The sequence below is a fragment of the Lycorma delicatula genome, chromosome 3 (genome assembly GCF_047948215.1).
Source record: "Lycorma delicatula isolate Av1 chromosome 3, ASM4794821v1, whole genome shotgun sequence".
Lineage (NCBI taxonomy): Eukaryota > Metazoa > Arthropoda > Insecta > Hemiptera > Fulgoridae > Lycorma > Lycorma delicatula.
In genome coordinates this window covers 174,123,843-174,150,264 of record NC_134457.1, presented here as the reverse complement: position 1 = coordinate 174,150,264, position 26,422 = coordinate 174,123,843, and the positions used below count along the sequence as shown (strand labels likewise).

Genomic DNA, 26,422 nt, shown 5'->3' with positions numbered 1-26,422 from the left:
AGGAAAGGCTGTAGATAACGAATTTTTTTACATTTCTTGCTACTACCCAAATCATCCTCGTTGAACGTTTATGATCACTTAAGGATTGATAGCGTTTATTTTTCGCTTACTTATGTTTTTAAATGTTCATCGTTAATGATAGTTGTGTAATGTAATACCTCGATAATGTCAGTACACATTAAAAACTTACTGTGTATATATTAAAATAACTCTATCAGTCTCTAAGAAGTTTTGCAATGGAAAGTGAAGACGGTAGCTTGGAAGACGGTGAAGTAAGTTTTTTATCGCTTAAAAAAACTAGATTTAACTTCTATTTTATAGAAATAGTATCTCGATTTATGAAACGTTTCGTACAGTAATAGAATGTCCAGGTAAGTTCACTTATTTTAGCTGCTTTGCTAGAGAATTTAACCTATCGATGATTTTTCTGTACGAATGTTTTGTGTGGTTTATTTATATCCAGACTTAAAATATTTACGAAACCATTACTTTTGTCATGGTAAATACATGTTTTTGTTTATATACCTTCTTGATAATGGGTATGTAGTTTTTCAGTACACAGCTTACTAACTGATCAAATTTGTGTTCAAATGCTGTGTCTGGTTTTCACCCGAAGACTTCATGTTTCAATTCTCATTTTCACTTTGATTCATATTAATTGAGGTATTGCTCACGCTCGTTTATCAGTCCAGAATTCTGAGTTCTGCATTATTCCAGAACTAGTTGATCACCAAAATATTTTATTGCAATTGCTATTTTAAAAATGGAGATGTTGTGTATTTATGATTAAAGGAAATTCTTAAATTTCTCTTCTATTATAACCAAACAGAATGTTTGATTTCTATTTTAAAATATTGTAGATAGGTCTGAATGATATGTGTTAATGTCTGGATGTTTACCATTTTTATTATTTCATACAGTTTTTACTATTTTAAGGCATCAAGAGTTTTAATTGATGTTTTAACTAGCCTAGCTGAACTACATTCAGTAAAAATAAAACTGAAGGTAGTTGGTTATTGCATGTAACTTTGTATAAGAAAAAATGAGTAACACCATATACAAAGAATAAAAAATAATAATTTACATATTCACCAAAATTTGTTACATTCAAAAACAATCCTGTCACCTTAAGTTACTCAACTATACAGAAAATTTTATATAACTTAATGTTTTGGCTACCATATTAGTAACTTATTAAAAAGTTTGTTATTAAAGAAAATATTGATTATGCCCTACAGTAGGATGAAATTAAATTAGTATTTTATCTTTATCAAACAACCACAAATGCTGTATAAGTAAGTTTTAATTGTTTTTTTTTTTTTATAACTTCAATTTACTCCAAGAATAAACTGAATTTCATTTTCTCTTTTTCACTTCACTTCCTTCACTTTAAAATTTGTTCTGTTTTTGTTATTATGCTCTCGCAAAGAACTTATGTCTTATTTTGATCGCAAAATGTAATGTTTAACATTTTTCTCTAGAAAGAATGCAAAACTTTGTAATGAAGTTTCCATCAAATTTTTTTAACAAAAATTATCTCACGATTGCTTTATAATTTGTGATATTATTAATAGATTTACAAAAAAAAATGTTTACATGTCATAAAAGAAAAACGTTTCTTTAACAATTTTTTGTCATTAATATAATAAATGTTTGTGTACTTAAATTAAAATACATTGATTACTGTTCATAATAAATTAACAACTGTTTTTCAGTAGGTAAACTAATGAGCTGAACTTTGAAGTAATTCAAAGGTTTGTAAAATATTTCTTGGTTATTTGTTATTTTGAAATAATTGTTTTGATTTTCCTTTGTTAATTATATGTTAGCTATCATTTCTTGCTTCGTATATTTGTGTCAGTTATATAATTCTTTTTAAGGATTATGATTAATTTTTTCCTTTTTTATAATTGTCTTTGTATTTAACTCCATATATATTCAATTTTCTAATGACTATAAAAACTGTTTTCTCTTAACTACATAAAAGTATGGATTTTTAAGATTATAAATCAATTAAAATTTCACAAGTAAAACATTTTTAACAACTTATTTCAAATGTTTTTCAGTTGCTCCTGTTATTATTTTCAGTTATTACACAGAAAAAATTAATAATTATTAATATTTGGAGTGTTTGTGAAAAACGTTATTGGCTTTTATTTTAATTCTGTCCATATTTTTGTTATTTGATTATAATTATTTTTTATTAATTTGTAGAAGAATGGCTACAGGATCATTGAAAATTATTTTTATCTTTCTTTACAAGTTATTGGCAAAGAGATGAGCTTTTATGATTTTCTTTCTGTCTTAATCTATAGTGTTTCAAAAACTTTTGGGAAATTTTATGATTCGTTTTGTAGATGATTATTAATTGACATACCCAACAAGCAGTTTTTTGAAAGTTTAAAGAAACATGAATTATTGAAAATACAAAGGCATGGCTTACATTCAACTATTAACTAACCACATCATTGCCTTTAATTTGTGAATTTGTTTAACTGCTTCAATATAGTCATTACTCTAAGTGAAAAGCCTATCTTTCACTTTTCATCATAAAGAAATCCTATCTTTTTTTTAAGGGATCAATCAATCCATCCATTCATAGATCTTGCCTTCTCATAAACAATTTTCTCCATAATGCTGCTGCATTCTTCAAATAACCTCAGTTTGTTTCATCCCTTTTGAATTGAGAAAATCCATCATTGCTTGAATTTCTTCCTTTGTGCTCAATTAAAATTGAAATTAAACACAATCAAAACAGCTAATGATGAAGCATTACTTCCATTGAACAGACGATTAAAGATGTTACAAGACTTGCATTTTGGAAGGAAATAAAAATTTCTGTTTATTTTTTGACTTTACCCATGTAGATTATTTAAAATTAAATGGGTAGGTAAAATTTTAAATTGAAATATCTTAGACTAATCATAAAATAAAGAATCTTGTGGTAGAATAGGTTGTAATAAGTATGAAATATACTGCAGAAGGAAGTGTAAAAACAAAGAAATCTAAATAGATCGAAGTAAGTAGCATATAGGTTGTAACTATTTGGAAATTAAGATAATGATGACTAAAAGAAAAAAAGTAACTTTAAATCAGAGTAAAGTTCATACACATGATGAACAATAATTAATTTTCCAAACAAATTTGGAATGCTTAATTCCTTTCCATTGAGAAACATTAGATGTCTTTACAACTCCTATGGGAAGATGGAGACACCAAAACACATACAAGGTGTGGCTATTAAGTAATGAGACTAATGCTATAAAATATTTTATTTTAAATTTATACATATTTAGTTATCCCCTTCAATATATACACCCTCCTCTATCCCTGCAACACTCCATGCGAATTTTCTATCGTTCAAAATAGTGCTGGAGTCTTCTTCTGCGAGCTCTTTCATGACGTGTGCCGCTTTTTCTTTCACAGCCTCAGCAGTCTGAAATCTTGTTCCTTTTAATGCAGATTTGTCCTAAGGGAACAAATAAATAAGGTGGATGGTCTAACACTGGTATGTTATACCTTTTCTTTCTTTCTTTTCTGTTTAGCCTCCAGTAACTACCGTTTAGATAATACTTCAGAGGATGAATGAGGATGATATGTATGAGTGTAAATGAAGTGTAGTTTTGTACATTCTCAGTTCAACCATACCTGAGATGTGTGGTTAATTGAAACCCAACCACCAAAGAATCACCGGTATCCACGATCTAATATTCAAATCCATGTAAAAATAACTGGCTTTACTAGGACTTGAACGCTGTAACTCTCGACTTCCAAATCAACTGATTTGGGAAGACGCGTTAACCAGTAGACCAACTCGGTGGGTTGGTATGTTATACCTGACAAGAAACATCTTGACAGACAATGCAGTGCAATCCGGTCCATTGCCCTGATGAAGAACCCATCCTTGTTCTTCCACAATTTGGGTCATTTTTTCTTATTTTTTCACAGAATTGAGCAAGGACCTCAAGATAGTAATGATGATTAATAGTTTTACCTTCAGGAACCCAGTGAAAGTACACAATCCTATGAATATCAAAAAACAATCATCATCGCTTTTTTTAAAAATGTACTGCTGTAAAAATTTCAAATTTTTCCCACCTATCCCACATGTGGTTTTTGGGCCCCAAAAATGAGACATTTTTAAAATCTTTTGATTGGTGGTCATTTTTTTTTTTATTGAAGGACACCCAGTAACAGTCCAATTTTTTTTATAAGTACTACTAGTACCTAAGAGTTAAAAGGTAAAAAACAGGCCTGTTACCCTATGCCCCACATTATTTATTTTGGGTCTAAAATTTTAAAAAACAACAATTTGTAAATGTAACTTCAGTAAACATTATTTGGTTATTAACAAAATGAATTTGAGTACACTAAGATGAATTTCCATCTTTATTCTTTCCAAAAAGCCCTTTCTGATTTCTGCATGATGTAAAATAAGAATGTTACAGCTCTTGGAAAAAGTGATAAAAATGGTTGTTTTTACGTGTTGGCAAGTTAGAAAATAGTCTATTACTCAAGAAAAAAATAGAAAAAAAATATATATAGTTTTTTTGGCCACTACAAGGCGAGTACTTATTATATACCAAATATCATCAAAATCAATAATGGTGATGCATTAAATTTTTTGAAAATTTGTGAATTAAAATGGAATACTCCTAAGATATATTTTAAACATGCACCACTTGATTTTCTTATTCTGCCCAAGATACTCTCTATCTGGGGTTAAATAGTTGTCAAAACCAATATTTCTATATTTGTGATTTAATCACAAATCTTTTAGTTGGCATATAAAAATTAGATAAGTAAATTCAAGTTACATTTTATCTTAATTTCAATTTAATGTTTGCTTTTTCAGTCTTTCATTTCATTAATTTTATTTGTCTTATCATTGCTATTGATTATTGTAATTTCTAATTGTAAATATATTATCAATATTTATGTTGTTATAGTACACGAAAAATAAATTTAAGCCATTCTTTTAATTAGTCATTTTTTACTCCCTTCAAATTTTTTAATTTATTCTCACATTCTGGTCTTAATAGGCCTTCATAAGTATTATGGTTAAAAGAAAGGACAAACAAATAAAATGTTTAGCAAGAAGAAAATGAAAACAAAATATATTTTTTTATTTTCATTTTCTTTTTATGATGGATTTTCATCAAATAAATGCTTCATCCATCGATTATTAAAATGTTTAGCCCAATAGAAGCAATAAATGCTTGTAGTGAATATTAGTGACACCTTATACTAGAATTAAAAGCATGAGTATGGAAATTTAAATATTTTAATTCTATATAAACCTATGGATTTAATAACCAGAGTTTGTCAAAGTAATTCATATATATCCACATTGATTGTGAGCAGTTTTTTTAATAATCAAACAGCCACTTAAAGTAAATAGTTTTAATGTCCTTAGTCATTTTGTTATCTGAACAGGTAGGTTTTGTGTGTATAAGCATGACCTGGGGCAAGTATTTGTTTATTAGATTACAGTGAATACAATCATCTGTTGATATCTGCTGTCAATTTAATTTTTTAATAATTAGGTAAGTTTAGGAAATAGTCTTTTTAAGATAATAGCTTTCATGGTTTTCAATTATCATTACTATCATTTGATTACTTACAATTTTTCTCTTTACTAATGTAATTTTTCTATAGTAATACAAATATTATTATTTATTTTCACTATAGTTTTCTTATGATATAATTACAAATACTTAATTTACTTCTTTAAATATAGAAATTGTTTGAGTATTATTTTAGGAGAATTTATGGAACAAATTAGTTTAATGTATATCTGTGTGTATTCATTGTAACCAGTCCTCTGCTTTCTCAATAGATGTCTTGCTATAAGTCAGTTATTCACAAGAGAAGATAATAAAAATGAAGAAAGGTCAGATTGTTAAAAATTTATATTAAAAAAAATTTAATACATTCCTAAATCGTTAAATTTTTTAGCATGTTTAATTTTTGAAATGGTGTAATTGTTATCAAATTTTTAAAGCAATAAATAATTATGAGTTGATTTATATATATTTCAATTTATTCAGAAAAAAAATGTTTATCACTTTTGTATTAATCAGTGAATAGTTTGTCCATGTTATAATTACCATCTTTAATTTAATCTGGATAATCTAAAAACTTTTTTTTATGGTTTTAATCAAATTTGCTAATAAAATATAGAATCCAGATTTATTTCAAATACTACATCAATTTTTTTCTCCCCTTTAATTGCTTTGTAGATGAGAATAGTGTTGCTGTTTAGTCTTAGGATAGCAATCCAAGTAACATACCCAGTGATTCCTGTAAATTTTATTTTATATCTTCAAAAAAAAAGAACTGGTGCTACTTCAACATTTACTTTACCTTTTTACATTTCATAGCTAGAAGATTGTGTGTGCATGAAAAACTATAGGCTATACTAACCTGTAGTTGCTTGCTGTATATCATCTTTCTTCAAGCCAGATGACTTTTAGATCTCAGTTGGTTTACTGTCTTACATGCAGATAATTTTTTTTTACTATCTTCTGTTCAACCTAAGTTATTTTTAACTGAGAATCTGCTAATTTATGTTTCATATGATTTGAATAAATTTTGTTTTTGTAAAATGTGAGTATATTTGTAATATTTAATTTCATCAAGAATAAAATTGTATTAAAAATGAATTGTATGTATGGCTTTTTCATCTCTATCAGTCAGATTCATTATTTTATATCAAGCAAAACTTGAGTTAATATAAAGTAACTATTTAAATTAACTGTAAGATTTAGTCTTAGAAATTATTTTTTTAAGTTTATAAAAGTTTTATCCCTATAGTACCATCTAAGGGTGGTGGTAAGCTACCTCAGTTTTCAGCATATAATATTTAAGGCATTATGTGTTAAAATTGCTGCTATTTTATGTCATTCAGAAGTGATACATTTTCTCTGTAAATATGCAATGCTACTTTTTTTTAACTTTTCTATGTAATTTTGATGTGGTCTTAGTTTATTTTTTCCATTCTCATACTGATTTTATGAGTTAGTGGTTTATTTAACTTGTGATATCATTCAAATCAAGATAAACATTATTGTTGCTGTGATTCCAGCCTGAATCCCATAGCTTTGCAGAACAGCTTGTAATTATGTGATATATCCAGTTAAGCTTATCATTCAGTCAACCAGTGGTCTAGTATAAGTAAATTTTTAAATATATTTATAGTTAGTTACAACTTACTTTTTTGTATTTAATCAGACAGTTGTTAAATATGAATGAAAATATTGGAATGCACAAACCAAACTTGTCGTTTACATAATTTAGTATGCAAGTTGTGAGCTAATTTTGTTACCTCATTTAAAGTTAGCAGTTATTTCTGTTAGTATGTGAAGTGTAATATTTTTCATCTATTAATTATTAAATAATGAATAAAGCATTATGAAAACACTAAGATAATTTTAAAGAACATGTAAAACTTTCAGTATATTATTTTTATTTGCATTTTTCTTGCATTAATTACAAAATTAATGTAAATATTGTATTTGTAATTCTTTTATTCGTGTACATTTATTATAATTTTTATTATAAGATATTCTTAATTTTAATTACATGCTATTAATACAGACCTTTAATATGAAGATAACAATTACACCAGGTAAAGTATGATTTAAAACATTATATAGTTGATATTGTTGTCTGATGATAACTTATTTAATTTCAGTTCTTTTCTATTATTTATTATGTATAATAAAAAAATATATAATTAATTTATTAACAAAAATTATTGCTTTTATTAATTCTTCTGGGTAGTTATGGATAACATTAACTTAAAAACTCAAACCATAACAGAGCTAAAGAAATCTTATGGTATGTTTTTTAATAGATTGAGGAAGTGGGCGGTAATTCTCTGTTGTCGGGAGATTTAATTCCTCACCGTGTCACCTGAGATCTAGCCTATATGTAGCGACCGACACTTGTTCACAACTTCCGCAAGCTAATCAGTGGCTTATATAACATTTTTCCAGTCAGTACTGCTTTGAAATCACATTGAGAAAGTGATAAAATTTTTAAAAAATAAATTTTTTTTATTTTTTTATTCGCTTGTTTGCTGTGATTTTTGTAGTCTTAATAGTAAATAATCATATCTGTGCGGTTTTAACATTTCTAAATTCTTAATTTTTAATTAGTAGAGTAATTGCATTAATGCTGGTCACAGATGATAGGTTTGTTATTTTTTTCATTTCCATAGAAAAATAACAATATTTCATAAATTTAAAAAAAAAATTAATTTGTGCTTTTAATTTAATTTTTTTGAACTTTTTTATATTAACTTTGCTGTCTTATTTCATATAATTTATGATTTTTATTAAGGAATGCGTGGTCCATCTGCGATCAGTATTTTTTGTAATTTCTTGTGTTTTCCTTATATATAATATTACTGTACCATGTAAAATAAGGATAAAATCTATTTTTGTTCTTAAACATATGTTTGTTAATGTATATACTGAACATTAATTGAATGAAGTAATTACATATTTTATGAAAAAAATTTATTTTTATGGATCAAGGATGAATACTGAAGTTAGCATTTACTACAATTATTTTTGTAGAAATTTTTACTTCCTTGTATGAAGTAAAGAGGTATTGTGATCATGAAAAATTTTGGTTTTCAGATTTCTACAGAAATATCCATTTTTTTCATCCCTGAATCTGTTTTTGACTAGTTTCAGCATGACATCTATATGTACATATGTATCTCACATAATCAAAAACAATTAGCCATAGCCATTTTGGATGTAGGACTGTTGTAATATTTAGTTGTGTACGTTCCCTTTTGACTGCAGTAATAAGCCCTCATTGAGAGCTTTTCAATGATATATCATAAGTGGTTCTTATTTCTATTGTTCCAGAGTTGTAGCCAAATAAAATTTTAATTAATGATATATTGGTATCTTACAAGGGGAAGGCACATCAGTTCAGATCCAACTTTATCTCCCTTTTTTTAAATTTAAATTTATTAATAATTATAAACTTCTATTGTAAAAAAAAATTCCAATAAATAATAATATAACAACAACAATTAAAAAAAATATATATATGAAAAAATATTAGAAGTTGTTAATGAAATAAAATTTTATGTATTTTTCATTTTAAAAAATGTGTATATGTAATTTAATAAGCATACAAGGAAGTCATGGGGTGTCCATCAGATTTTGTTATTAAAGGATAATTTAAAAATATATATTCAAAAGAATATATAAATAATAAATTGTAGATTGTTTGCTAAAACAGATTTCTATTTAATAGTGTAGCAGTATTTGTTCTTACTATTTGAAGGAGGATATTTAATATAATGAATCAATTTAAATGATTTAATAAGGCAATGAAAACTTTTGAAATAGTAAGAAGAATTTAATTATTATCACTACCATCTGGTAAATTGTGAGAATTTAACCACATCAGTTACATCAGCTAAATTAATGCATGACCCGCTTCAAATCAGAGTAAGTTGTAACTATCTCGTACAAGACTACTAACAACAAATATGTTTTTAATACGTAATAGAACGTAGTTACATTGTTCATTTATCATAAAAATTTGGTTGTGTGCAGATATATGTACTATATAACATAGTACAGTCAGAACTGCTGTATTATTGAATATCGATCTAGATATAAATTTTTAAAACAATTTATCATTTGATTTTATGGTTAAATTAAAGAAGTTTGATTAATTTGATAAAAAGAAAAGTGATTTTATATTCCTAAAATTACTTTCTTCAGCATGCTCTCAGATATGTTATATCCTTGTCAACACTGGAGATGTGCATTAGCCAAAGATGTATGTTTGTTAGGTTCTTTACATCTTGTACATTCAAGAGTATATTGTGTACAATGGAAGAGAAACTCTTGAGTTTAAAACGAAAGCACCTAATCAGATTCATAATTTTATTGGAGGCTTGTTTTGAGACTTATCCTTTTCAGAGTTTAATAATCTGCAATACATTGTATTTGAGTTATTTGGAAACTTAAAACTAATGTAGTTTTCTCTCGTACATCTGTGTAACCTTTAAAAAATAATATGCATTTTCAAAACAAAGATTACCTTTTACAGAAAATATTTTTATGTATTTATTTTATCATTATACTCTAACACAATAATTCTAGGAGTTTCAGCAGATTAAAAAATAGTTCATTACTTTCTTTTCTGTGACTTAGTAAAGTAGTTAAATTATTGTTGTCTTTCTTTAATAGTTATGTAAAGAAAATCTGGAAGAAATATAAATACATGAAAGATTTTTTTTTTTCATATATGGCAAATGTTAAAAGAAAAATAATAATACATATTCTCTAATAATTTTTATAAGTGGTAGTGAGTACAGAACTTCCTGTGAGCTGATCTTTTCCCATTTTGGTCTTTCTCAAGCTTCCTTCTCAGGTAATATTATATCTCCATCTGTTGATTGTTTTTCTCTCATTTCTTCTTTCTGTCAGCTTGTTGCTGCTATTTTAATGATTTGATGTAGATTCGAAACTCTGGCTCACACTCTGCTGTATCTAAAGTTACTCTGCCGTAATGACTACATTCAATGTAGTGAAAATACCTATTAAGTACTTGAAGTACCTATCACTCTTTCTTCTCAATCTTAATTTGCGAGAGTACCTCACCAATTCCAATGTCGCTTGCATCTGTATTGACGATAAATCTCCATCATCTAACTGAGGATTGGTGCTGAACATAAATTCTTCAAGACTTCAAAAGATTCGGCTTCTTCTTGAGCCCATCTGAATTTGTTATCTTCCATTAATTTTGTCAGTAGCTTAGCATTACTTGAGAAACCTTTTATAAAATACAATAATTCAAGCATATTCCAAGAAAACTTCTTTCTTCATGTTTATTCTTTGGCAGCGGCCAGTTGCATACAGCTTTTAATTTTTCTTAGTCTGCAGCACTCCTTTCACTGAGATGATATGACCCAAGTATTAGACTTCTTCACGTAAGAGATTGCATTTCTTCGGATTCAGCTGCAGATTTCCATTTTGCAACCTATTTAAGACTTTTCTTAAGTTTTAGCCTCTACTTCCTTTTCCTGTTTAGCCTCCGGTAATTACCATTCAGATAATACTTGAATTACATTCAGAGGATGAATGAGGATGATATGTATGAGTGTAAATGAAGTGTAGTCTTGTACAGTCTCAGTTCGACCATTCCTGAGATGTGTGGTTAATTGAAACCCAACCATCAAAGAACACCAGTATTCATGATAGAACTTGAAGATGTTCTACTGAATGACTGATGAGAATAGCATCACGCATCGTAGACTAGGTAGGATTCTTAGGTAAAATTATGCAAGACTGACTTCATTAGTCATTTGAATGTTTGTGCATTCCTTAGTCCAAAAGTCATCATTGTGAATTGCCCTAACCTTCGACCAGTAAAAAATGCTGTCTTCTCCTTGTCTTCAGGGTGCACAGCAACTTGACAGTATACACTCTTGAGACCTTGCATAGAGAACCATTTTGCATCTTGAAACATGTCTAGAGTGTCATCGATTTGCGGTAGAAGAAAGTAGTCCTCCATAATGTCATTCAGTCTTCTGTAATCCTTAGAGAAAGATAGTTCACCGTTCTTCTTCTTGACTTGAACAACAGGAAAGGATCAAGGACTGCCCCAATCTGCAATAACTCTGGTCATTGTCTCTGATCTAGTGGTGGATATCGATGCTGCTGTGTTCACTATTATTTAACATGGATGCTCTTCTACTAGACTGTCAGGTTTTTTTTTATCATTGCGACATTTAGTAAGACTTGACGAGGTGAGGACAAGTGCCAGTATTCTCTTCCATTAATTAACACTTCTTGTCAACATCTTGTAGCCAATTTTCAAGTGGCCTGTTCCACCGCAGTCCCAGGCAGACTGGTCAACCTTTGATCTTTAGTTGTATAACAGGCATCTTTTGTTCTATAGTTTTAATCGTTTTATTAATCAGAATCTTCACAGAAATCTTGTTTGCTGACTGCTCAGCGATGGCAGCCCAATTAAATCACATTGTGTTGGATGGTAGTGGCAAACTCCTATAGCATCTTGTTGGTCTTCTGGACTCTTCCCCATAGCTCATACTTGTAGAATACTTGCCAAATTGTGCTGTTCATAGAAACTCTAGTGCTGCAATGACATCGTCATGGTTAGTTGTAAATGAGTACACCATGAAGTGTAGTGATCAGAAATGTGGTTTTTCTCTGGTGCTGTTCAATCTTTATGACTGGCTGCTACCTTTAATTGCCACTAGAAGACAGCCCACAATGTACTTCCGTCAAACTTGGATGGCTTCATCTCCGTAAGACGTTCCATCAATGTGCTTAATTCTTGGTTTTGTGAACTGTTAAAAACACAATTCCCCTGCACTACGGATATCTTCCATTGCCCATGTAATGTCCTTATGGCTAACCTCTAACATTTTATTTCATTAGTTCCTGGGTTATACTATTAACTAATTGTTTGACCGTAATTAACCTTTCCTGTAAGTTATTAAAGTCTATCTTGCATCTTTATAAGTCAGACTTAAACACATTTTATTTCATCTCCTAAGTTTTGTACCTTATTTATTTTCAATATGAGACATGTGGTAATCCATTTTTTCATTCATTTCATTAATTTCATCCATATTGTCTTTCATTTTACTCATATTTTCATTTATTTAACTCACATTTTCCTTATATTTTCTTTGATACTTTCATATATTTGAGTTAGCAACACAATAATGTTGTTATTGGTAACCGCCGTTTTACTAAAGTTGCAATTATAGAAACAAAGAAAAGTAGAAAAACTGTATTACTAACTAAGGAACTACGGCTATTAAAATTTAACAACAAATTTATGAAATAAATGAAACCAAAGTAAATGAAATAGTAAGCAAGCAGATAAAACTACCAATAACAAATTAAAAATAAATTTAACCAATATGACTAACCATAGTATTCAATATCTCACTTCTGACACCATTGTCGCATTTTCACAGCTCAACAAGTATATTGAGAGATAGCACAAGTAAAAATTCTTAGATATACAGTTTATTACTTTAAAATAATTTATAATTTACAAAATAAAAATTAAATTATAAATAAAACTCCAATTTACCAAAAAAAATTATAACTAATATTGAATTAGCAGTAAGATGACAATCGAAAAATCAACAATCCACTTTACGCAACTATTATTCACTTTTACTGTTTACAAATGAACTACCTTACACTTTATTAATGAATAGAATAATGTCACTTTCACTCCTGTTCACAAATAAGTAGCTACTTGTTTTCAAGCACTGTCCAAAATTGAATACTCATGACATACTCTTCACATGCTTGTTATCAACATTTATTCCTGCATATTGTACTACACACGGTGTACCACACACTGTGATCACGTTTATCATACACTGATCTGAACTTGAATTTGCCTTCTGCTGGTCCTCTGCAGTATTTATATCCCTGACTTGCAGTACCAATAACCAACCCATCCTTTTGATTGTTAAAGCATAATAATTTCCATTGTCTGCACCTTCTATGTTTTTTCTAAACTCCTTTTCTAGAAAGAATTCCTTTATTTTTTCCTCGATTTTTCTTTCTGAAGCTTCTTTACCCTGTTACAATTTAGTCTTAATTAAAAATTTTGTCCCAGTTGAACCCCTTGACCAGATTGGATTTTATAATCAAAATTTTAGTGTATTTAGAATATAATCTTTTTAAAAAAAATTTGGGTCTTTTTTGACTCTTTTGCCCAGCAGCTCTCTTTTTTAATAAAAGCCACAACTTAAAACCAAATAAGGTATCAGAAACTCACATTTTCTGTGAGTCTTCTTGAATAACTCGGGTTATTCAAAAAATGTTTTTAATTCTTTAGTCAGCACCCGTAAGACCTTCTTTAAAAAAAAAACTGTGCTACTCTTTCCACTTTTGTCAAAAATTTAATGACGTCAAATCCTTCACATAGACATATTTTGAACCATTTTTGAAGAATTTATGTTGTGGCAGTCCAAGGATATTAATCAAGGTACAGGCCAACATACATTTATACAAACATGCAACTTCCAGAAATTTATATAACTTTGTATTTTTTGGACTAAGGCATTTTGAGTACATAAAATTTTGCAAAAACCCTACTCAAAATCTTGGTTGATTCTCTACTTTCCCTTTATACCTATGTTGCTGCATCAGTAATAACAGTTATAGCTAGGTAAGTAAAAATTAAGAAAGTGAATTTAATAATGAAACTAATTTTATCAGTTATTCTTAATGAAAATGCAGTGCTCAGGAAAGCAGAGTTTTATTTGAGTATTACAGTATTATATGGTATCTTTCTGTCATAAGCTCTTCAGACAATGCTGAATAATAATTATACTGAATAATATTTTTTTGTTAATAGTTATTTTAACAATAATGTAGAATTTAAGTTTTTACAATAATAATTTTTTTATTAATACAACAGATAATATGTTAAAGATATCTGTTATGATGTAACAGATATTATACATTTTTGTCAGTTTATAATGTCCTGTTATCTGATTACATAAAACTATTACTCTGCAAGTGTCCAGACAAGATAGAGGGATTTCGCTAATAATGAAAAAAAATAATACCTACAATCACAATAGTCATTTATATTTTATTGGAAAAATGGAATTTAATACATGGATAAAATCCTCATATACTTATTTAAATAATATAGGCAGCAAAGTTTGAAATTGATTTTTCAAATTAATACACTATTTATTTTAGATTAGAATAATCTATATAGAAGCTGATTAATTTATCAAATATTTTTTTATTGATTTGCTTTGATTCAATATGCGATTGAAAAATCCAGGCTACATCTTTCATTAAACATAGTATTGTTACTTCTCTCAAAGTACTGTAAATTATTAGAGCTAAGAGTATTCTGTAACTAATAAAATGTCCAGGATATGCCAAGAAAAGTTATTCATCAGTCCTCTACAAGTGTTTTTGCTCAGTTTGTTACAGTGTAAGGGAATGATTATGCATGCAAGTATTCTATCCTTGATCCATTATAGGTATGTTAATGTGTGTAGTTTATACATAGATGCCTAGCAAGAAATGAAATTTAATAGAGATTAAATTTACACAAATATCAATAAAGTGTTAAAAAATAAATTTTTTGTTTATGCCGATTTAAAAGATGTTTCACTTAAATGAAAACATATTTAAAAATATATACTGCTGTTAAATACAATATATTAAATTGGAAAATTTAAGTTTATGGTGCTGTAATTTTCTATTTTAATTTAATTGCCTCTTATAAACAGTGCTACATTAAGCAAATTAGCTTTTTAAATCTAAGATTCTGCTGATTACATTTTAAAAAATTTGTAATCCATTTCTTGAATAGTTTTACACTCTTCAGTTTAACTTCTTAATTTTGTCACATCAAAGATAATCTACAGTCTTGTGCTTTATATACTCTCATTATCTTCCCCAACTCTTATCTGTAACAAGTTAAAGATGTTATAATGCCTTAGAAATCATTAGTGCAAGATAGTCTATAAAAAAAATCAGCATGTTAAAATTTGAGACTCGGCAGTGTAATGCATGAATTTCTCATTTTGTCTGCTGATGCTTCAAAATAATTATGTTATGGTTCATCATATTCTAACCAGCTGTGCTGCATTTGAAATTGTGAAAAATATTAATACCATTTAGGATAGGATTGATATGGTTTTTTTATGATGCCAAAAACAAAATTTTGAATTTTTTTCTGTTACATTTAACATTTGGAATTTAATCAATTTTTAATTTAAGTTTGAGCCTTTACACTCCCATCTGTCTGTTGATATTTGATTTATTTATTATAAATATTTCTTTTGTTTTCAACATAATGATTGTTAAATAACTATTTATTTGGTAGTTTGGGTTTATTGTTTTCAAGATTTGAGAGTTGCTTACTTGTGCTGATCTGCTTTTGATATTTTCTTGTTTCATCCATCTCTTTTCTGAATAAGAAATTCTTTCTCTCTTTACTACGTTGAGTTTTTCTATTTAATTATGAATATTTTCTGCTAGAAAGAAAGCTACAAAGGCCATAGATATATACTTTTAATATATTTTATTTTTGATGTCAAGTATCTAAATAATTAATTACAGACTATATAAATCCCTTTGATATGCAGAAGGTTTTTTATTATCGTTCTATTGAAACATGATAAACATTTATTTTCTCTATCCTGTATCTCTTTGTTACCTAGTTTTCATCAGCACAAGAGCATGTTGTTCTGGCAAAAATAGTTTATTTACTAAAAACCTTATTTATTCTCTTTAAAATAGCAGTACAACTTTAATCAACTGACAACTAATAATACTTAAGAACTACCTTATAACTGTGATCTAATTTGTGAATGAATTAAGAAAAATTATCCTAATAGAAGAATAATGTAAAAATTAATTTTTTAAAGGAGAACACCTCAAGCAACTGAAAGGATAACCTTAAGGTTTCATTCTTTACAATGATAAAAGTCCTGTTAATATATTAGGTACCTAATAAGCCCTGTAAAGAAACTCCCAACTGTTTTATATTATAATGCTGTCAGTATCATAAGTGTAAAGAATCAAATGATTTACTCCTTATTGCAATAAGAAGGAATATAAAAGGATGGCAAAGAGTTATATTTTCATTAACAAACACTCACAGTACCCTTTGTAAGATTGTCTGTAAGACACCTTTTGCGAACCTCTGCTGCGTTATAAGAGTAGGGGAAATCAGAAGGGTATGTGGATTGATTTTAGGAAGCATTTTAAAATCTGAAATATTTGATGGTTATTTTTTATTGCAGTTTGATTGAAACAATGTATCTTACTTTCATTAACCATCTAAACAACCAAAGCTTTTTGGATTATTCAGAGGTATGCAAATGTACTTAAGAAATCTATTCTAAAATCTTAAATCTTTTCAAACCTCTACAAATACCAAATGTAAAAGTGAATATTTTACTGTTAAAGCAAATTCAATGCTTTCACCAGTAAAAAAAAATTAAACAGCACAATGTAGCCATCTAATGCCATAAATATTTTCCCAAGAGCCTAAGAAATGCATCCTTCCTTTCAAACACATTATAATTTTTTCTTCTTTAACTTTCTTTATTCATATTTCATTACTATTGTTTTACCCTGTTATAAAGATTTAATTTCTTTCCTGTTAATGATTTTTGCATCTTAATCTTATGAATTATACAGTTAAGCACAATTTTAAACACCGTTAGAAATATGATGTAGTAAAAATCTCTTTTGTTTCTGTCCAACGGTGTTGTTATATTAATGATATTGTTTGAAAATTAGAAGCTGTTAAATTGATTATATTCATTATTAGATTTGAGTGGTTTGTGGAATTTTTTTGTAAAATTCCTTCGACTACTCAGAAAATAATACTACTACTGAAAATAATAACCACGTATTTCATTTACTGTTTGTGTTTCTTAATCAGAACATTAAAATCATGTGGGAAGTCGTTAGTCAATATTCACCACTGTAACTGGCTTCTAATTAGTTTTCTCCTAGGTTTGGTTTCCTGCCACAAGTTGATTTTTTTTAATAATTTTACCTCACCATAGAAAAATAAACCACTCAGTTTGTTATCAGCTGCAGAAGATTATATTATTAAATTATCGGTACTTACGTATTAACGCCACCGCAGCTGCAGCTTTATTTAAAAACAAAGTAATCAATCGGATTTCGGTGGAAAATGGGCCGATACATAGTTTAACATAGATTCAAAAGTCTTTTTATTAATTTTAATAAATGGTTATTTATTTTATAAATATAATTTAACCAAACTTAACCTACGCTCGCTTCGCTCGCTAACCTTGACTAATTAACAGGAGTGTTTTGATTATTTAAATAATAAATAATTGCAATAATTACTGAATTTATTAAATAAATACTCAAAAAATTATGGTGTTAATTATGGTGTCAAGGTTAGCGAGCGTAGGTTAAGTTTGGTTAAATTATGTTAATAAAATAAATAAATATAAATAACATTTATTAAAATTAATAGATAGACTGTTCATTTTCCGCCGAAATCCGATTGACTATTTTGTTTTTAAATAAAGCTGTAGCTGCGGTGGTGTTAATACGTAAGTACCAAATTATCTATCTTCTAACTGAAATTAGACATTAACTATTAAATCAAAGGTGATAAAATATTTGATCTTGGTGAAATGTAAATTTAGGGCTTTGTTATCATTGTTTAAAAACCATTTAAAATAGTTCATTCATTCACTGTAGACCTGATTTTAAAAAGAAAGTCTAATGTGAAATTTGTTTTTAGAAAAATTATCTGAAATTACAATATATTCAGTTTAATGACATTAAAAAAAATATTTAATCCCAAATCCAAATACATTTCTGATAACTAATATCATAAATGTATTTGCATTTGAGATTGTAAATGTTTTTAAATTTATTTTTATTTTTAAACTTTAAAAATTTAATAATTTTAATCTGTAACTGTAATAACTTGCTAAATTAATTTATTTTGGTCCAATTCTTGTTGAAAAAAAACTTTTTTAATTTCTGCTAATATTATATTATTAGTCTGCAGAATAAGTTAAGACTTAAAAAAATTAGTATAAATTAAAAAACAAAATATAAAATTTTATAATCTAGAACATTTAGGTATATGTTTGATTTAAAATCATATTAACAGATTCTGGACGATAACATGAAAGCATTTTACACCCTGAAAAAGAAAAAAAAAAAAAATTTTACCAAAGAAATAAAAAAAAATTTCTGATTTTATTATGCATGCAATGTTTTGTTGCTATATGAAAAATCAATTTTTAAAAATAAATAACGTTTATTGTTAAAGAAACATTTGATGTGTCATTAATAAGCAGTAAAAATTAATATTAAGCTTGAATAATTAATCCCATACCAAATAATTTGGGAAAGTTAAGTTCGTATGCCTTTTAGTCCATGGTATCTTTTTTTTTAAAGCTAACAGTAGTGCTCTACAGTGAAACACCAACTAGTAGACACGTGTAGCATTCCAAATGATATTTTAGCTGCTTGTCAGGGTATCATTAGCTAATGAGATCTGTTTCATAGCAGATATTTTAAAAAGAAAAAACATTCAAAGCAGGTATTTAGAGGAGACCTTATGTAATTTCAGGAAAATGTACTTGTACTAGGTTTCCCTGTTCTGGGTTTTTAAACCATCATTCTATGTTATACAGTAGCTGCAAATAATCTGGTTTAATAGGTTATATATAGCAAGTGATTCAATTATTATGCCCTCATCCTTGACCAATAAGAAGTAGAACTGCACAGCTGAATGAAATTGTATTTTTTCTCACTTTTGTTTATTTTCTATAAAGAGTTAATTTTTTACAGGACAAACCTGTAAAACTAGTTATTTCAAATTTCAACCTTTTATTTGATCTTTCCCTAAAGAATTGTAAAGCAAGCCATTACTAAAATGATAAATTTTTTAAACTAAATGAATTCTTAGTGAAAATTTGTGAACTCCTTCATAATTTTATTTGATTCATAAAAATTATAATTTTTTGTTTTACGTGTTGGATAAGCTTAATCCCCCTAACTTTTTTTCATTTTTTAATATAATGTGAAAAGTGCTAGAAAACTTACAAATTTATTGGATCAGTTTATATTAATTTCTACAAGAAATTATGCTAGCTGAGATGTAGTCTGGTTCAAAATAATTATACTGAGATATACTATTTTAATCTGACAATGATTTTTTTCTTTTTAGTTTGATTACATCTTATATATTTTGGAAGGCTACTTCACTTAAACCTACCGGGTTGGTCTAGTGATGACTCATCATCTCAAATCAGCTGATTTTGAAGTCGAAAGTTCTAAGGTTCAAATCCTAGTAAAGGAACTTTAAAAAATAACTTTTAAAATAAGGTTATTTTTAAATAACTTTAAAAATAAGTAACTTTTAAGAAATTTGAATACTAGATTCGTTTCAATTAACCACACATCTTAGGAATGGTTGACTTGAGACTGTGCAAGACTACACTTCATTTACATTCATACATCTCATCTCATTCATCCTCTGAAGTAATACCTTATGGTGGTTCTGGAGGCTTAACAGAAAAAGAAAGGATGCTTCACTGTTACATTCTGACATTAACAGTTATTACATACTAAGATGATGTTTTATAGTATAAAGAAATTTTGAATTAGCACTAATCTTCCTCAAAATATCTGAAAATTAAATTATGAAATTTTCAGAATTGTGTTTTTACCTGCAAATTAACATATTTTTTTTTCTTTTTCATTTCCTCACATCAAGCATATTTTTCATTTACTGTTCTCTAAAAGCTACATCATCCGCCATTGGCTCAATCAGAATACAACAGCTTCATATCCAAATTGCTCATTTAATGTAGCTACTTCTAACAAAACTATACCTTTCAACATAAATAAATATTTGATGTATATACAAATAAGCAAACTACTATATAATTTTTTCTCTTTAAAATACATTTTTTAAATTTATCTTAAGTGTGTTTAGCGTACCTGTAGTTTATTGGTAATTAAAATGTTATTGAAGTGTGATAGAATTATGTTCCATTATTAATGAATTATTTATATATTATGGAAGTATACTGTAATAATCATAATTGAAAGATAGATAAAAGATCTAATAAAAAACCTAATTCGTATCAATTTTTTTTATAGCACCTGAAATTAGTCAGTTTTTTGTTTGTCAGTAGGTATATGATTGCTGTGTCTTGTATCTTAATTATGGAACTGAATTTATTTTGCTTTAAAATACTCTCTCATTTAATAAAAAAAATTGAAAAATATTCCATTTTCATAAACCTTTAACTGACATTTAAATGTAGATTATCCATCTTTTATGTGTTATTTTGCGTGTTTTTTTGTTGTTTTTTTTTAAAGTTATACACTTTATTGATGTTTTAATTTCATTTACTTTATAATTAATAATTTTATGTTAGTCTTGTTTTTTGTTTGCAATGAATTTTTGGGTTTATCTCTTATAAATTATCTAATAATTAATTTTGTTTACAGGTAGTTGATTATACACCATTAGAAAGGCCTTCATTACCCACAGATATTAACTATGTAAATGGTACATCTTCAGTAAGTAGTGATGAAGTAAGCCTTTCTAGTAGTGATACTGAGGAAGATAGTGATATTGAGCCATATTTAAGACCAAAAAAACAGAAGCTTACAAAACATAATAAATTCAAATACTTAAGTAGTAAATCTACAAATAAGTATAATGTTTGGAGTATAGGTCTTCAAGAAGAAACATTATCAGAGAATCTTGTTAATTGTGGTGTTGAAAAAATTGATAGAAGCAGAAATGTGGAATCATATGATTACCAAATGAAATATCGTCTTGAGGATGATCATGAACAAATAACTGAGTTAGACCATGAAGATGAAAAACTCAGGTATATGTGATATATTGTTGGTTATTATGTATTTATTAATTGCTATCTGACCTGGCAATGCTTCACCGTTGCTAGATTTGAATATGAATATATATATATATATATGTATAGATTAAATGAATACAGATGAATGTATGATAAAACCCCAGTGCCATCTAGCAGGTCAGTTTTTTTGCAGAGGTATTTATTTCAATGTAACATATTCTGAATATGAGCCAAATCAAACCACCTAGCTGGTTCAAACTAATTCAGAAATCTTCACAGCCGTGCGCACAACTCACCAAAGTGTCATCACAGTCTGATGAATGGTATAGAAATGCATGCAGGACAAACAAACAAACATTCATTTATATATATATATATATATATATATATATATATATATATACACTTGCAGACCCAGCAATGTTTTGCTGTTGCTAGATTTGAGTATATACATATATAGATTAAATGAATACAATTGAAAGTTTGAACATTACAGAATTCACAAAATTTAACCTTTCCCTTTTCACCCTTTACCTTTTTCTCATTTTATCCATTTCCCTTTTTTATTTTTTCCATTTTTCCTTTCTCCCTTTTTCCTTGCAAGTCGGTCACACATGAACATTGTCTTATATATGTACAAGAACATATATTTGTTTGTTTCATAAATATCTCGACATTGACACCACCTAGCAGGTTTAGTTTTTGCAAAAGTTCTTCTTTTCACGTAACAAATTTATATTTTGAACATGAGCCACATCGGTCCATAAATGAAATTTTTCTAAATATCTGTACCTCAGTACCATCTAGCGGCTCCATTTTTTGCAAAAATATTTCTTTTCACGTAACTAATTCATATATTCTGAATATGAGGCAAATCTGACTATAAATACAAATTTTTGAAATATCTCAATCCCCAGCACCACTTAGTGGGTCAAAACTAACTCATAAACCTTCACAGGCGTGTGCACAATAACTAACCAAAGTTTCATCACAATCAGATGAGTGGTATAGGAACAGGGCAAACAAATAAACATCCACATATATATACACAAGATATTATTAATTAATTTTGAGGCTTAAGGTAATATGCATTATAGCTTAATATGGAAATTTATAAGTTCAGATCTTTTAACGGATTGTCCAGTTTTATCTCTCTGTTATTTCTGGATTAGTTGTAAGTTGTTTCACTGTGTGAAACTTTGTGGAGAAAAAATTATCTAACTTTTGAAGTATGCATGTTTTATTTTAATTTTGATTAAGGCATCTGCTTACAAAAAATACATAACTTACAAAAAAACAAACATATCTATTTCTTCATATTAAGTTTGTTATGTAATAAATATTTACTGCTGTGCTACTTCAAAATAATAAATTTTTACTACTTGGTTGATTATTGATGAATGAACTGTAGTACATTATTCTGTTGATTACATTTTCCTTTGCAGTACATCATTTGTTACACCAGTACAGCTTTACCATCTAAAGTTTCTGAGATTAGAATTTAGAATGTTATATCATCAGATTGTTTCTGTCAAAAAATTTTCATTCTGATTGGTTTAGAAACTTATTAATTTCATTTACCTGTCAGAAATATAAACTTTGTGAAAATTAGTAGGCCTGTTTCGTACTGCCTTTTAACAATTAATAATTAGGAAGGAAGATGATCTTTGTAATAACACTCATATTATCATTTAATTAACGTGTTTATGACAGATGAAGTAAAAGAGTTATGTATTTGATTTACTCTTTTTAAATTATATATATATTACTGAAATTAATTTTTTTAAATTCATATTATTCCTCTGTACTGTTAAAATTATATTTTAAATTCTATACATATAGACGTCTTATTACAATTAAATAATTCAATCATGACTGATAATGTGGGATCCCACAAAAGTACTTTCTTGATAAAATTCAGGTAAGTACTTCTTATAACAATATTCTATATAGGTGGTTTGTATTAACCCATTGATAACGAAACATGTCCAAAACGGATATGGCCCATCATGATTTTTCATGGTATAATTATGAAAGACTGTAAGCTTCCATTATCTTATACCAAACAGTAAACCTTTTGAAAACATCAAATTTAATAACACAAAAAATTTTAATTTATAATTTAAATTTTTCTTTTTTTTTAACAAAAAAATGTACATAAAATAGTAGGGATTTGCAAAATAATGTTCTAGGACTATGCTGCATATGTTCTCACAAATTTTACAAGAAAATTACAAAAAATTTATTACATGAAATAATATTACTAACAGCGATGAATGATACATATTACTTATAAAAATAAAGAAAATGATGATTAACACATTTGACTCAAAAGCCCTGTAACTTGTCTACTTGTTTTGTTCGTAGAACTGCTATTGCATAACTACTTGCACAAATCAAACATTAACAAAATATTTTACTAATACATATCTTCTAAAGAATTGGCCAATCCAAGATTAGTTTTAATTATAATTTTACACATAGTTCTGCCATTTTAACAAGTTACAATTTTAATAATATTTTTAAAGTTATTTTCTTTAAAAAAATTAATCGACGAGTAAGAAATCTTCTAGTAGATCCAAGAATGTTTCTTATGGAGTGACTTTTTATTTAAAATTCTCATACCTGTGTTCCTTATAATCCATAGTTTGTATAATTTCATTATCAGTTGTTTTTTTTTATACTCACTACACACAACTTGCAAAGACGAAATCACGCATATAACTGACGCTTTCTCATGGTGTCACAGGTCTAACCCCACCACTATTTCGTCGAATTGTCCAAGTCTGTGTGAGTGTGTGTATTCACAAAAAAACTCTCTTTGTATAGAAAACGTTAGTAAATTTTTCCAGCATGATGTCATGTTTCTTAAAATTTTATTTTAAGAAGGAATTTAATAACAATGAATCGTGCTGCTATTAATTTAACTTTTACGTTAGGTCAGAATTTGTAATGTACAACGGACCCTGTCCATCACTATATTTAAGCATGTATATTAACATTCTACTGCAAGATAGAGTTATGGGTTTCATTTTATAAGGAAGTACAATGTTTTATATCAATTGCAATCGTTTGCTCTCATTTCTGTTATAATTTAAAAATTTATAATGGAAAGGACAGTTCTGGTTATTAGTTATGGTAGTGATTTTCTGGCTACTGAAAAATTGTTCTGGATATGTTTAGTAATCTGAATGAATGAATGGAGAATATTGTACATTGGCAATTGGTGCAGTGCAGCTCGTCTATTTCATGAGCTTCTAAAAAAAAAATACCTACTGTATTGGAACAGTTAGAAGTTGTAGGTAAAATATCCCTCCACAAGTAAAAAAATAAATTTATACAAATAAAAAAAGGAGAACGGTGAGCCAGTGAGAAATTAGAAACCACAATCCCAAAAAATCCTGAAACCTAATGCAATTCTTGATTACAACAAATATAAGGGAGGGGTAGATAAACAAGACCAAAGGTTGGCGTCATTCCCAGTAATGAGGAGTATAAAAAATTATTTTTTTACCTTTTTGATGATGCCTTGTATAATGCAAGCATTATTCATAGAAATATAACAGGAAAAGCCATAAAATTAACTGATTTTCGGTTAAATTTAAGCGAGCAGATAATAAATTCAATTCAACTCCAAGATAAGACCACCAGTGGTCAACCTCAACTTCAGGGATATCTCTGCTTCAGCAGCAGAGAAAATTTTGGGCTCGTTTTATAGAAAAAATTCCCCCAACTAGTAAGGCTAAACCTACAAAGAGGGTAAAGTATGTTCCAGCTAAAGATTAATTAAAGAAGCAATATATTAGTGTAAAAAATGTAAAATACCGTTACAGTTAAAAAACTGTTTTGAAATTTACCACACGAGAACAAATAGGTAAAATGTAGCATTATCCCACTCTGTCGTTCAGGTTGATACCCTCAACCAAAAACCAATAAAAAAACAAGAATTAATCTACATTCAAAAACAAAAAAATTAAAGAAATCAACAACAATAAAATCCAAAATTAAAAAAATAATAAAAAATTAAAACAGAAAATATAAAACTTACAACAATACAAATTCATCTTCTTAGATAACAAAATACATAAGATGGCTTATCAATTACAAAAAAAAAAGAAATAAACCCAAAAAAAGGAGAGAAAAATAAACTATGTACAAAAAATGAATTGTTTAAAAAGCAAAGAAGGAACAAAGAAAAATAAATAAATAAACCTTAACATAAAGATAAACTACCCAAATAATCTCTTCTAGACCTATGAATTAAAAAACCAATAATGTTAAACCCAGAACACCATCTCAAATACCAAAAACTAAAAAATAATAATCATAACAAAAAAAAACCTATAAAAACAGTAACAGAAAAAAAACAAATATTCAAAAACCAAAAGACAATAAAAAAATTGTTTGAATAAATAAAAGCATATTTTTTTTTGCTGCATCAAACCAGTCAAGATGCAGCTCTCCAAGATTCCTTATCTAGTGCCCCCCCCCCATCCATCTAGTGTACCCCCTACAACCCTAACAATTTGTTTTACATATTCCAAACGTTGCCTGCCTACACAATTTTTTCCTTCTACCTGTCCCTCAAGTTTAAATATTAAAGCGACTATTCCAGGATGCCTTAATATGTGGCCTATAAGTCTATCTCTTTTAGTTATATTTTTCCAAATGCTTCTTTCTTCATCTATTTGCCGCAATACCTCTTCATTTGTCACTTTATCCATCCATTTGATTTTTAACATTCTCCTACAGCACCACATTTCAAAAGCTTCTAATCTTTTCAAGCTTCTTGTCAAGTTTCACTTCCATATAAAGCGACACTGAACGTATACTTTCAAAAATCTTTTCCTGAAATTTAAATTAATTTTTTATATAAACAAGTTATATTTCTGACTGAAAGCTTGTTTTGCCTGTGCTATTCAGCATTTTATGTCGCTCCTGCTTCATCCATCTTCAGTAATTCTACTTCCCAAATAACAAAATTCTTCTACCTCCATAATCTTTTCT

General features: G+C 27.9%; 1 protein-coding gene across 2 annotated transcripts in view; it reads left to right on the top strand.

Moving 5' to 3' along the window:
* The first annotated feature begins 28 nt into the window (after window positions 1–28).
* The window catches only part of Phax (phosphorylated adaptor for RNA export), a 51,623-nt gene continuing 25,229 nt past the window's right edge, over window positions 29–26,422 (top strand). For both annotated transcript variants that reach the window (XM_075361068.1, XM_075361067.1), the window contains exons 1-2: window positions 29–272; window positions 21,042–21,430. In XM_075361068.1, coding sequence (XP_075217183.1) covers window positions 237–272; window positions 21,042–21,430 — 425 coding nt within the window. In that variant the 5' untranslated portion in view covers window positions 29–236. The remainder of the gene's footprint in view (window positions 273–21,041; window positions 21,431–26,422) is intronic.